This window comes from Hoplias malabaricus, chromosome 16 (assembly GCF_029633855.1).
Source record: "Hoplias malabaricus isolate fHopMal1 chromosome 16, fHopMal1.hap1, whole genome shotgun sequence".
Taxonomy (NCBI): domain Eukaryota; kingdom Metazoa; phylum Chordata; class Actinopteri; order Characiformes; family Erythrinidae; genus Hoplias; species Hoplias malabaricus.
Window position 1 is genome coordinate 19,118,421 of NC_089815.1, and position 13,390 is coordinate 19,131,810.

Here is a 13,390-nt window from a genome sequence, read left to right on the forward strand (position 1 = left end):
ATACTACGTCAATATTTTGACATAATAAACTACTGACTTAGTTTCTGAAAATAATGAAATAGTATATTATCTCAAAATAATGACATAGTTTCTCCAAATATTGAGATAACAAGTATTTTCTCTGTATGATAATCCAGTCTCCATGTAACAGAGCAGTTAGTGTTCTCCTCCAAGCACATTGAACTGATTAGTTGTTTGTTGTCCTTCACTATATTTCCTCGTCTCTTCTGTACGTCCTCTCTTCACAGGACGGGAAAATGAACGACACCAACTCTTCATTTCCTCTAAGTGGATGGCCAATAGCCACATCTCCGTTCTTCATGGTGTCCATGTATGTCCTCGGCTTCCTCCTCAGACTCCCTCTGAACGTCTACAACCTTCGTCCTGATGGTCCCCTGACGCCGAGCGATGGACGTGTCTGACGTGTTTAGACTGAACCAGGCGCTGGTTGAGATTTTCACTCTCGTTTTCTTGGGTCCTTTCCACAGCTTGTGCAGCTTCAGCCAGCAGCTGTGTTCCGTCAATCCTCTGGGGTTTTTCATGGGCATCGGTTTTTCCTCTCGCTCTTTTTTCCAGTGCTGCGTTTGTCTGGAGCAGTACGTAGCCGTGGTGCATCCCATAAGCTTCCTGAGGTACAAGCCACTTCGTTACAGAGTGGACAGCTCCATCGTGACCTGGTTGTTATCGATGGGAGTGGGCCTCACCTCCTCCGTCATGTTCCCGTTTTTGCCGTACAGGGTTTTCTCGGCCTTGTACCTCATTATACTGTTGGTGGAGTCGGTGGAGCTGAGGCGTCCTGTACAGAAGGGAAGGGAGAAGGAGGAGCTCTGTGCAGCCAAAAGAAAAGCATTCCAGGTCGTTTCCATCAGCCTGCTGTTATTTTTTATCCAAAACATCCCCTTTGCCGTTATGACCAGCCTCGGTGGTGCCTACTCTCTGAAGGAATATACTACGATGGTGGTGATCATTTACAGAGGCTCTGTAAATCCAGCAGACTGACCTGTATTTGGTCGACAGTGCTCTTCTTTTGTTCTGGATCCACCTTAAGAAACTCCACTAAACATACTTGAGGATTGACAGGATAGAAGAGGAAATATAAAGGGAAGAAAGAAACTAAATACATAAGATATTTATAGATGCAGTTCATGATTTTAATCAAAACAATTTTTAAAAAATTAAGATGTCTCCTATCCATGTGCTGCTCTGCAGTCGGTTTGTGCTGGAAACCGCTCTAATGTGTTTACAAAGCCTCAGTGTCTGTAAATGGGTAAAAAAACAAAGTGTCTGGGTCCGGTGCTAGGCTTTTTCTCTCTCTGCTCACGGCAGAGAAACGCCATCTGGAGGTTTTTAGACAACGGAGAGACTCCAAACGCTGAAACTGAACCCCTCTGATCTGGCAACCCGTTTGGCTGTTCCTGTACCCGTTTAGAAGAAGCTGTTTTGATCGCTCGGGTTTTCCTGTTTACTCGTTTCTACTGTTATTTCTGTATTTATATCTGTTTTTATAACCTACTAACCATCCATAGATCTATCTTTTAGATTGTCTCCGCAGGAATATTTCTTACAGAGGCACCAAAACTGCCACCGGACCCTGGAGTAACGTTCTTGGTGTAAGTTACTAAAATCAACTAAAAGCGGTAAGTACCTGCAATTCCATAGCTACTACTGGCTGTTTTGCCTGCTCAGAGTGTGGCATGTTTAGTTTAACCCCCTTTTCCACCTCTAGCGACAATGATAGTGGTTGTGTTTGTGCTAAGTGTCAGCTAGTTAGCTCTCTGGTGGATAAAGTGGACCAGCTAGAAGTGCGCATCCGGAGCTTATTATTGTCAAGGGATAAACAGCGAGATTCAGTGTTAGCAACTCCGGGTGCCTTAGGGAGAGTTAGCACCCCCACGACTCCGGCGTTAGAACGGCGTCATAGCCGGAAAGCTAAGGCTGATGCTAATGCTGAGGCCAAAGCTAGCCCACCGGGACACCACGCTCCTCCGATTTGCGTGTCAAACAGGTTTGCCCTGCTCAGCGAAGCACCCGTTGAGGAGCCTGTTAAGAGTGCTCTGGTTATAAGAGACTCTATTGTTCAACACGTGAAATTAGCTACTCCTTTAGGGGCACCGGCAGTAACAGTTAGCTGTTTATCGGGAGCCAGAGCACCGGATATTAGTGGCAACCTTAGACTGTTAGCTAATAGGAGATATTCGAGGGTAGTCATTCATGTAGGGGCCAATGATATTCGTCTACGGCAGTCTGAGGTAACTAAGGGTAATATTACAGAGGTGATTAAACTGGCCCAGATGATGTCCGATGCCGTAATCTGCTGCCAATGCGGCATGGCGACGAAGCTTACAGCAGACTTTGGGCGTTAATAATAATAATAATAATAATAAGTTATATTTATATAGCGCCTTTCTAATACCCAAGGTCGCTTTACACAAAGAGGAGGGGGAGAGAAGGGGGAGGGGGAAAAAAAAAAAATGATAATAATAATTATAATAATAAAAATATAGAGGAATACACTTATGCCTGCAGAGTGCAGAAGTAATGAGAGAAAAGATAGGTCTTTAGCTGGGTTTTAAAGGCAGAAAATGAAGAGCAGAGACGAAGACTTTGTGGTAATGAATTCCAGAGCTTGGGTGCCATCACGCTGAATGATCTACCACCAGCAGTAACCAGTTTAAATTTTGGTACTGACAAAAGACCGCTCTCAGAGGACCTCAGTGATCTAGTAGGACAGTAGGAGTGTAAAAGTTCAGAAAGGTAGGCTGGCACCAGACCGTGCAGAGCTTTGTATGTGAGCAGGAGAACTTTAAACTGAATACGGAGCGAGACAGGTAACCAGTGGAGCTGATGAAGAATAGGGGTGATATGAGCTGATTTTTTAGAATAAGAGAGGACCCGAGCAGCAGAGTTCTGAACACACTGAAGGAAGTGTATGGTCGTAGAAGGAAGGCCAATGAAGAGAGAATTACAATAGTCTAAACGGGAGGAAATGAAAGCATGGACCAGAATTTCAGCATCCTTAACAGAAAGCAGGGGACGAAGGCGAGCAATATTACGTAGATGGAAAAAGGATGTTTTGGTTAGGGCCTTAATATGAGGTTTGAAGGACAGGGAGGAGTCAAGAAGTACACCTAAATTGCGAACAACTGGAGAGGTTTTTACAGCCACACCATCAAAGTTAAGTGTGATATCAGAGATTTTTGAAAGAATGGACTTGGGGCCAGTGAGCAAGACTTCAGTTTTTTCTGTGTTGAGTTTCAAAAAGTTGGCGTGCAACCAGTGTCTCAGATCCTGAACGCAGGAAGTAAGGGCAGAGGGGGGCAGAGTGGAGGTATTTTAGGTGCTCACGTAGATTTGAGTGTCGTCTGCATAACAATGATATTTAAGACCATGGCTGTGGATGATCTGGCCAAGTGGCAGCATGTATATAATGAATAGTATAGGGCCTAGGACTGAACCTTGGGGAACACCTTGTGTAACAGTACTAGGGGAAGATCTGTGTGTACCAAGAGCAACAAAGTGAGATCTATTGGTAAAGTAAGAGATAAACCAGGAAAGTGCTGTGTCAGTTATGCCAATAGCTGAGAGACGAGAGATGAGTATGCTGTGATTAACAGTGTCGAATGCTGCACTCAAATCCAAGAGAAGAAGGATACTGAGTGCACCAGAATCAGTAGCGAGTAGGATATCGTTTAAAACCCGCAGAAGGGCTGTCTCAGTACTGTGTTTTGTGCGGAAGCCAGACTGAAAAGGCTCAAAAAGATTATTGTCCATCAGAAATGACTCTAACTGAATGGCCACCACCCTTTCTAACAGCTTAGCTAAAAAGGGGAGGTTAGAAATAGGTCGGAAATGATCAAGGTTGTCTGTGTTCAGACCAGGTTTTTTGAGAATGGGTGTGATGGCAGATGTTTTAAGGCCTATGGGGACATAACCTGAGGCAAGAGACATATTAACGAAATGGGAAATGGGGCTGGATATGATGGCGGAATATTTTTTAAGAAGTGGGGTAGGAGCAGCATCGAGTAGACAGGTACAAGCGTTGGAATTAACTATAAGCTCTGATATAAGCTCTGGATCAATGGGAGAGAAATTAGCCAGGGGTTTATGAGCTGGGCTCAAATGGAAACAATGCTCAGGTGAAGAAGGAGATGAGAGGAGCTGATGGTAGATTTTAGCAATCTTGTCATTAAAAAATCTATGGAAAACTTCACATTGCTCAGCAGTGTTAAAGTTTTTGATTGTTTGTGGCTGAATGAGTTTACTAACAGTAGCGAAAAGTGTTTTGGGCTTGTTACCAGAATTATTAATAAGAGATGTAATGTGTGCAGAACGGGCAGATTTTAAAGCAGTATTATAAGAAATCATGTGGTCAGCATATGCCATTAAGTGCACAGTAAGACCAGAATTCTTGAAGCGGCGCTCCAGACGCCTACCAGTGGTTTTTAAAGCACGGAGTTCAGGAGTGAACCAAGGGGAGGAGCGACCAGCAGGGACCTGTCTAGTCTTTAAGGGAGCCAATTGGTCTAGTACACCAGAAACACTGTCATTAAAGAGAGTCAGAATTTCATCAGGACAGGACAGCCGGGAAATAGAAGAAAGTGCAGAAGACTGAAGAAGGGCGGAAAAAGACTGAGGTTCGATAGCTTTGATATTACGGAAGGAGACGGTAGATTTACTGCACTGGCGTGAAACAGAGATGTTAACAGATGCTTCAACAAGCTTGTGGTCAGAAACACCAACAATAAAGCCAGAGACAGAGGTAACAGATAGACCAGAAGAACAAATTAAATCCAATGTGTGGCCATGTGAGTGTGTGGGAAAATCAACATGTTGTGTCAAGCTAAAGCAGCCCAACAGAGACTCAAATTCAGTTGTCAGTGAACAGATAGCATCAACATGAATGTTAAAATCCCCTAGCATGACCAGAGCTGGACATGCAGAACTGGCCAAGGTGAGTATCTCACAGAGTTCTGTGAAGAAGTCAGAGGAGGTCTTTGGTGGGCGATAGATTAACAGAAACAGCACAGGGGTTGAGCTGACCAGTTTCAGAGCCATGTATTCGAATGATTTTACCTCATGAAACTCACAGAGACATACATTAAGTGATTCATCAAGAATTACAGCGAGACCACCCCCCTTCCCCTGTGGCCTGGGCTTGGCTAAATATCTAAAACCACTAGGAGTCAACAGATTTAGGTGGAAATGATCACCAGGTTTTTGCCATGTCTCTGTGAGGAAAAATACACTGATGTGGTTCACAACCACGAGATCATTAAGTAAAGGAGCTTTATCTGTGATAGAGCGGGAGTTGAGTAGTCCAAGTTTAAGTCTGTGAGACGTGTTAGAGCAGTGCATCGATGGCAGTGGGGTGGCTCATGGGAAAGACCGGAGAACGTCAGCGTTGATTCCTCGAGAGCTGTACGGAGATGCGAAGCGCTGATTCCGCCCACTAGACCATATGACCGGAATAGCAGAGTCCGAAGAACGATATGCCGGAGGTCTGGAGGAGCGATGAATGTAGCGTGGGCGCCGGGTTATTCCAAGTGACTGACATAATTTGTACGTGGAACTGTCAAGCCGAGAATGAAAGCAAAAAGTGTGGAGTTGGGCTGGCGTGTACCCGAACGCCATGACCAATGTAGAGGGGGCGCAAAAAAAAAAAATAAAAAAAATAAAAGAGAGCTGGTGACAACTCCCGTGCGAAACGCCCGAGGCCTCGCCACGTTTGCCACCCCGCAGCACCAGCCAGCCACCAGGATAACTCCGGAGATGGGAGACAAGAGAAAAAAAAAAAAGCGCGGCAGCAGCAAACGCGCACAACAAACTCTCACCCGCATACAGCACGATGCAGCTCAGCGCGTAGATGTAAACAAACTCGCAAATGGAGTCTAGAGAATCCACCGGAGAGACGTAGGAGTTAAACAGTTGAAAAAGTAGACAACTAACCAGGGATGAGGGAGGGGGGAGAAGAAAAATAAAAAGAAATAATAATAATAATTCCAGCGAGAAGCGGCAGCAACAAACGCGCACAGCGTACTCTCACCCGGAAGCGGAAGTCCTGTTATAAACTGCTGGATGTTCAAGTGGTGTTCCAAAATCAAGTGGGCTTTATAGACAATTGGTTACGTTTCGAGGGCAAGCCTGGTCTTAGGGTGCTGCCTTACTTTCTTGCAGCATAGCACAGTCTTTTAGTTAGTCAGCAGAGTAGTGTAGACAGCTGCTGACAATCCAGAGCCGGGACCAGGCCGCAGACAGACAGGCTAAACCGACCATCTGCGAACTGTCTTGAGGCGTCACCCAGGTTCAACTGTATTGAGACTGTGTCTTTCCCCCGAACTAAATGTAAAAGTAGAAAAACAAAATCAGCCTGTTTCAGCAACCTAATCAATATTAAATCATACACAACACCTAGCAGCAACACCTCAGAACTTAAATTTGGGTTACTCAACATAAGATCACTAAACTCAAAAGCATTCATCGTAAATGATATTATAAGTGATCATAAATTCAATGTTTTCTGTCTCACGGAAACGTGGGTTAGACCAAATGAATATTCAGCACTAAATGAAGCCATCCCCCTAGGCTATAATTATGCAAATAGCCCAAGAATATCAGGCAAAGGAGGTGGAGTATGTGTAATTTATCAAAATACCCTAGAAATTAGTCTTAAACAATGTGACACCTTCTCTTCTTTTGAGGTTCTCTCCACTATTATTACAAATCCGGTCACAAAAAAGGACGCATTTTTATTATGCAACATTTACAGACCACCAGGGCCTTACTTAGAATTTATGAAAGAATTCAGCTATTTTGCTGCAAACCTAGCTGTGTGCAATCATAAAGTTATAATTGTAAGAGATTTCAATATCCATTTTGAGAAGGAAAATGACCCACTAAAAAAGGCATTTACCTCAATCTTAGACTCTATTGGTATTACTCAAAATGTAACAGGGCCTACACACTACTGCAGTCACACTTTAGACTTAGTTCTGACACTAGGTCTTAACATTGACAAAATTAATATCTTACCGCAATCCTCAGCAATCTCCGACCATTACTTAATTTCATATGAGCTACGTCTTAGCCATAATATATGTAAGAACCCTCGTTATTCTACAAGGCGTATAATAAAACCATCTACCGCCCTACAATTTATAGAAAACCTCCCAGAACTATCAACCCCAGTTCCAACTCCATCAGACCCAATGGACCTAGATGTACTAACTGACTACTTAGAAAATACCTGTCGATCTACTTTAGAAAAGGTAGCACCACTTAAACATAAAAGTATAAGACAGAAAAAGCTCGCACCATGGTATAATGATAAGACCCGTACTTTAAAACAAACATTATGAAAACTAGAGCGGAAATGGCGATCAACCAAGCTTGAAGTGTTCCATTCTGCCTGGAAGGACAGCCTTATAGAGTATAGAAATGCCCTCACTAAAGCTTGCTCAGCATATCTGGCCTCGCTGATCTCCAATAATAAAAATAATCCGAGAGCACTGTTTAGTGTGTTTTCTAGAATTACAAAAAATCAAGCAGGTTCCGAACAACTAATTCCAGCAACTCTCACCAGTAAAGATTTTATGGACTTTTTTAATAATAAAATTGAGAATATTAGACAACAAACTCAAGCCACAGGATTAAATCCATCCTGGCTGCCACCTGATGTAAATGATATAAAATATAATGTAACTGTAAAAGAAAGACTTGAAACCTTTTACCCACTCCCACAGTTAGAATTAGAGAAGATTATCACTTCCGCAAACTGTACAACTTGCACACTTGATGCAATTCCCACAAAATTGCTCAAAGAAGTACTACCAGCTATTATCAATCCTCTTTTAACTATAGTAAACTCATCCCTTAGTCTGGGCCATGTACCCAAAGCTTTTAAACTAGCAGTTATTAAACCTATGATCAAGAAACCAAATCTTGATGCTAGTACACTGTCTAATTACAGGCCTATTTCAAATTTGCCATTTCTGTCCAAGATCTTAGAAAAAGCCGTGGCCCAACAACTTAGTTCATATCTACATAAGAATCATATATATGAAAAATTCCAATCTGGATTCAGGCAACATCATAGTACAGAGACAGCTCTAGTCAAGATAACAAATGATCTTCTTCTTGCCTCTGATCAAGGCCACGTATCCCTGTTGGTGCTTCTTGACCTAAGCGCAGCCTTCAATACAATAGACCACAATATTCTCTTAGAAAGGTTAGAAAACATGGTTGGAATCACAGGGACAGCCCTATTATGGTTCAAATCTTACTTAACGGAACGTTACCAATTCGTAAAAGTAAACAATCTAAATTCAAATTATTCTAAATTAAGATTTGGAATTCCACAAGGCTCTATTTTAGGACCATTATTATTTACATTATACATGTTACCGCTAGGCACAGTTATAAGAAACCATGACATTAACTTTCACTGTTACGCAAATGACACGCAATTGTATATTTCAGCCAAGCCCGATGACAAACACAGATTAAAGAAAATAGAGGACTGTGTAAAAGACGTGAAAGGCTGGATGTTGCGTAACTTCCTCCTTCTAAACAGCAACAAAACAGAGGTCCTGCTTTTGGGTCCAAAAGTGGCAAGAAATAAATGATCAGATTTAATTTTAAATCTCGCTGACTTTCCAGTTAAATCTGATTCAGCAGCAAAAAATCTTGGTGTCATAATTGACCCGGATTTATCATTTGATCAACACATAGGTAGTATCACTAGGACAGCTTTTTTACATCTTCGCAATATTGCTAAGATTAGAAATGCCTTATCCCTTCAGGACGCAGAAACATTAGTACATGCCTTTATTACTTCAAGGCTTGACTACTGTAACGCACTACTGTCAGGATGCACCAGCAGCAATTTAAGAAAACTTCAACTAGTTCAAAATGCTGCAGCCAGGGTCCTCACTAAAACTCGAAAATTTGAACATATCAGCCCTGTTCTATCATCACTTCATTGGGTGCCTGTTAAATTCCGCATTGACTACAAAATTTTGTTATTAACATATAAAGCTCTACATGGGCTTGCTCCTGAATACCTTCAAGATACAATTTCCTATTATGAGCCTCCACGTTCACTCAGATCACAGAATACTGGATTTTTTATTGTTCCCAGAATTCAGAAGGCCTCAGCTGGGGGAAGAGCCTTTTCTTATAAAGCCCCCAAACTCTGGAATGATCTTCCAGAAAATGTTCGGGAATCTTCAAATCTAGGCTAAAAACTCATTTGTTTAGTTTATCATTTGGTAGCTAATGCTCTCCCATAGATAAAGGCGGCAGATCTGGGGGGTCCATGGACACAGGGAATTATAGTAAACTGAGACGCTGGTGCTGTCGTCCCGCCGCTTCTCGCAATCACTCAGGTTTGTTGACGGTGCTGTCTGTCTGGACACTGATGGATGACTGTCGAGATCCTCCTCCACGCTTCAGATCAGCTGCCCACGCTCCTGCAACCACCAAGTGCCTTGAAGCTGCCCCTACACTGAAGTTCTTACGGACTACTAACTATCATCACCAGTAGATTGACCAGAGGAGGATGGGTCACCCCTTGTGAGCCTTGGTTCCTCCCAAGGTTTCTTCCTCAGCTGGGGGAGTTTTTCCTTGCCACTGTTGCCCCTGGCTTGCTCACTTGAGGGTTTTACATTTGTTTTTTACATTTCATGTCAAATCTTGTCTTACTGGAATTCTGTGAAGCCGCTTTGTGACAACATCAGTTGTGAAAAGCGCTATATAAATAAATTTGATTTGATTTGATTTGAAAAGCAGCAAGCGAGATGAGGATGTTGCTCTATTCCTGCTCCATTCTTGCTCCAAGTCAGTAACACTGACTTATTTTTGCTGTTTCAGTTACATTACTTAAGGTGGAAATGTCTCCAAACTCAGGAGACGGCTAACTGAATTAGCGACAGTGCTACAAAACTAAACAACTCGAGTTACACATGAGTTTCTGTGGGAATTCAAACAGTGAATAAACACTTACAGTTACACTTCAGCCGCCTACAAACAACAGTCGTTATTCTCCTCAAACACACCGTTCCACCTTAAAAGATGCAGAGCTTCGGAACGTAAACAAACCAGAGAGAACGGAAGTTCCCCACAATCGTAGACGTTGCTTTAAAGTTATCTGGCTAACTGAGAAACCCCTCAGAAGAATGAAATTTACTCTTTCTAAAATGAACGTCATAATAAGAGTCTTGCCTTTTATCTCTGTGTCTGATATAAAAATATGAGTGTGTGTAATCTGAGTTGGAAATGTTTTATTTACTTTATTATTTAGTTGATAAATGTTTATTAGAAATTATTTTAGCTTTCACCCTTTGGGCCATAAGTGTTAAGAGATATATGTATGTCATGTATCAAATAAATAAATAAAATTATTCTTGTTTTTCTTGTGTCTCGCTGTGAACAGAGTAAAAGTCTGTGTAGTCGATTAGTTTAGTCACTTAACTGTAACGGGGGAATCCATTGGTCCACTTGGGCCACCATAGACACAACCTCTGTAGCCCGAGGGACTCTTGGAAACTGGAAAAGTGGGAATCTCCAATGAGGGGAAACTACAACCTGGAGAAGCAGGGAGGCCTTGCCCTTAAGCAAGGGAATTCCTCTAGACCCACAATCCCCAGAAACCATCATCAACTTACCAAAGTTAAGTGGGGTGTTAAAAAGGTTAAAAAGGTTTGTTCATTCGGTAGAGCATTAGTCTACGATGTCAATCAAATAAGTTTTCACACAACATCTGGAGAGTGGTATTCTCTCCCTAAAGGGCAAGGCCTCCCATGTTCCAGCTTTACTGTTTCCAGTTTCCACAGTTCCTCGGGGTCGGGGTGGGCTGGATCTATGGTGGGGCAGGTTCATCAGACAGAAGCGATACAGAGCACAGTCTCCTCGTCTTTGTGAGTAACACGGACATTAATGGATTTCAGTGTGAACAGAACGTGTCGGATCAGAGACAGTAGCCGGCCTCAGTAATGTTTTGAATGACAGATATTTGCATGAGACACAGCTTTAAGGTGATGGATGTGACAGGACAATAATAACAACCGAGCACCAGGGTCTAACCCCGACCTGTCCCAGTAAAATCAGAGAGGAATGAAGAGCCACGAGAGAGGAATGAAGGGTCTTTAGGAAACCACTGGTAAGAATTTTCTGTCCTCGCTCTGAAAGATTACACGGCAAATATATTATCTCTTTATTATTACAGCTTCATTACAGTCGTCTCACTGTGAGCTTGGTGTAACTTTATTATGAGAACATTCAACCAGTTTCTAGAATTTTCCTTGTTTGTTTTTAAAGTGATTAAAGGCAGAAACGTTTCTTAATTCATCCACTGGCAGCTCCCTGTCCTTAAACAGAGAATAATCCCATAATGTTCTTACAACCATCTCCTAATGAGAAATATCTGAGCTATTGTCGAGATTTTAGATGCTGTCCCTGAAACAGCTTAGTTTTAAAATCTTCTGATGCAGTGAATAAGGTCCAAAGATCTGCAGATAGTTTTTTAAAGTTTAGATTAATTAATTCAGTTCAGTTTAAAGTTTCATTAAACAGTGAGTGTGTGTGAGAGGGTGAGTGTGTGAAACTCTCCACAGGTGTGTGAGAAAATTTCACACGGACACTTCACACTTCCAGTGGTGTTTTTTAAGACTGTGACAGGAAGCTGGAGCACACTGAGGAAACCAACAAAAGACGTTGTATTCATTCATTCATTGTCTGAACCCGTTTTTCCAGATCAGGATCGCAGTAGGTCCGGAGCCACCCTGGAGGGGGCAGTATAGTTTTATGAAAATGTAATTACATATAGACATCGGTCCAGTCATATGACGGAGTGTTAGGGCCATGTAATAATAATGAACTGAGAATGAAGTCGGAATAAATCTGAGATTAAACATAGTATATTCTGACTTTATCTTCAGAATAATTCTGACTTTATTCTCTGAATTTTTTTTTTCCGATGCAGGGCCTACTGATGGATTTAACACCATTCCTGTGCAGCTCTCTCTTGCTTTAGAACCTGAAAATGAACATGAACTCCACCCTCAACTCCACGAACGTCCCAGATGCAAATGGAGGGTTTGACCTGGCTGGGACCGTCTTGATCTTATTTCTTCATGCCATTAATTTATTAGTCGGTCTGCCCTTAAACTCCTACGTTATCATCCTGCTGTTCCCCGGACGCGGAGCGTTGGACGCTTCCAAGGTTTTCAACCTGAACCAGGCCTTCGCCGAGTTAGTCTTAGTGATCTTGGGGCCTTTCCAAAGCATGTGCATCGTAGACTTTAACCTGTGCCTATTCAAACCTCTGGGGTTCCTCCTGGGCCTCAGTGTAATGTCCCGCTGCGTTTTCCAGTGCTGCGTTTGTGTGGAGAGATACGTAGCTGTGGTCCACCCTGTCGCTTTCCTAAAATACAAGCCGCTTCGTTACAGACTGGCCTGCTGCGTCCTGACCTGGCTGGGAATGTTTGCTGTTGGGATCTGGTGCTCCGTCACGTTTCCCTCAGTGCCCTACACTGTTTTTGCAGCCGCATACCTCCTCATTCTGGCCGTGGACGTTTTCTGTGGTTTGTCGATCCTGAGAAAACTGGTGTGTCCAGGACCTAGAGACGTGGAGAGCAATGTCTCAGAGATGAATCTCGCCAAGAAAAAGGCTTTCGTAATCGTCTCCGTCAACCTGCTGTTATTCCTGATCCAGAATGTCCCCATCTCCGTGGCCTTCGGGATGGAACAGTCCGTCTCCAATTACGAATTTGGGATGACCGTCATCATCAGCCTCGCCATCAACACAGTCACGGGGTTCCTGCAGCCGCTCTCTGTCCTGCGCAGACACGGGAAGCTGTCGTTAACGTTCTCCGCCTGCTGCCCACAATTATCCGCGTGGGAATAAACACAGTGTGGGTTTATTATGGGTTCAGCTGCTTTGGGTTAATCAACGTCCACCAAAATCCTGAAGAAAAAGTCCAGAGTAATTCACTTTAGCTCAGAGGTGGCTAACCCATCACACACAGAGAGCCTGAGAAATATACACCTCTAGCAGGATCCACAGGCCCTGTATTTACATAAATACACACCCAACTACCGCACCTCAGCAAACACAACTTAACAACCGAGTCGACTCCAGACGCTTGAAGAATCGAATCTTCAGGAGCTGACTCCTCTTCACTCGGGTTCTCTGGTTTCTACAATAGTCCTCAGTCGGTTCAGTCAGTGCTTTTAAAATATTTAAAAATCCAGTTTTAGGATCGGAACGAGTGAGCCACCTTTTAAACACTCACTGTGAACTCAAATGACCACCAATATTAACTGGATCAGAATCAGAGTCAGAATCAGAATTACTCTTTTTGATCCCAGAGGAAATCGCAGATTTACATATTAA

General features: G+C 42.9%; 1 protein-coding gene across 1 annotated transcript; it reads left to right on the top strand.

The window, feature by feature from the left end:
- Positions 1 to 12,037: 12,037 nt before the first annotated feature.
- LOC136671365 (C-C chemokine receptor type 4-like) lies at positions 12,038 to 12,901 on the top strand. Its single transcript, XM_066647040.1, has one exon. The coding sequence runs from the start codon at positions 12,038 to 12,040 to the stop codon at positions 12,899 to 12,901; it is 864 nt and encodes a 287-aa protein (XP_066503137.1).
- The last annotated feature ends 489 nt before the right edge of the window (positions 12,902 to 13,390 follow it).

Excerpts from the sequence above, each read along its gene's own strand:
- LOC136671365 (XM_066647040.1), top strand. The coding sequence starts at position 12,038 with ATGAACATGAACTCCACCCTCAACTCCACGAACGTCCCAGATGCAAAT.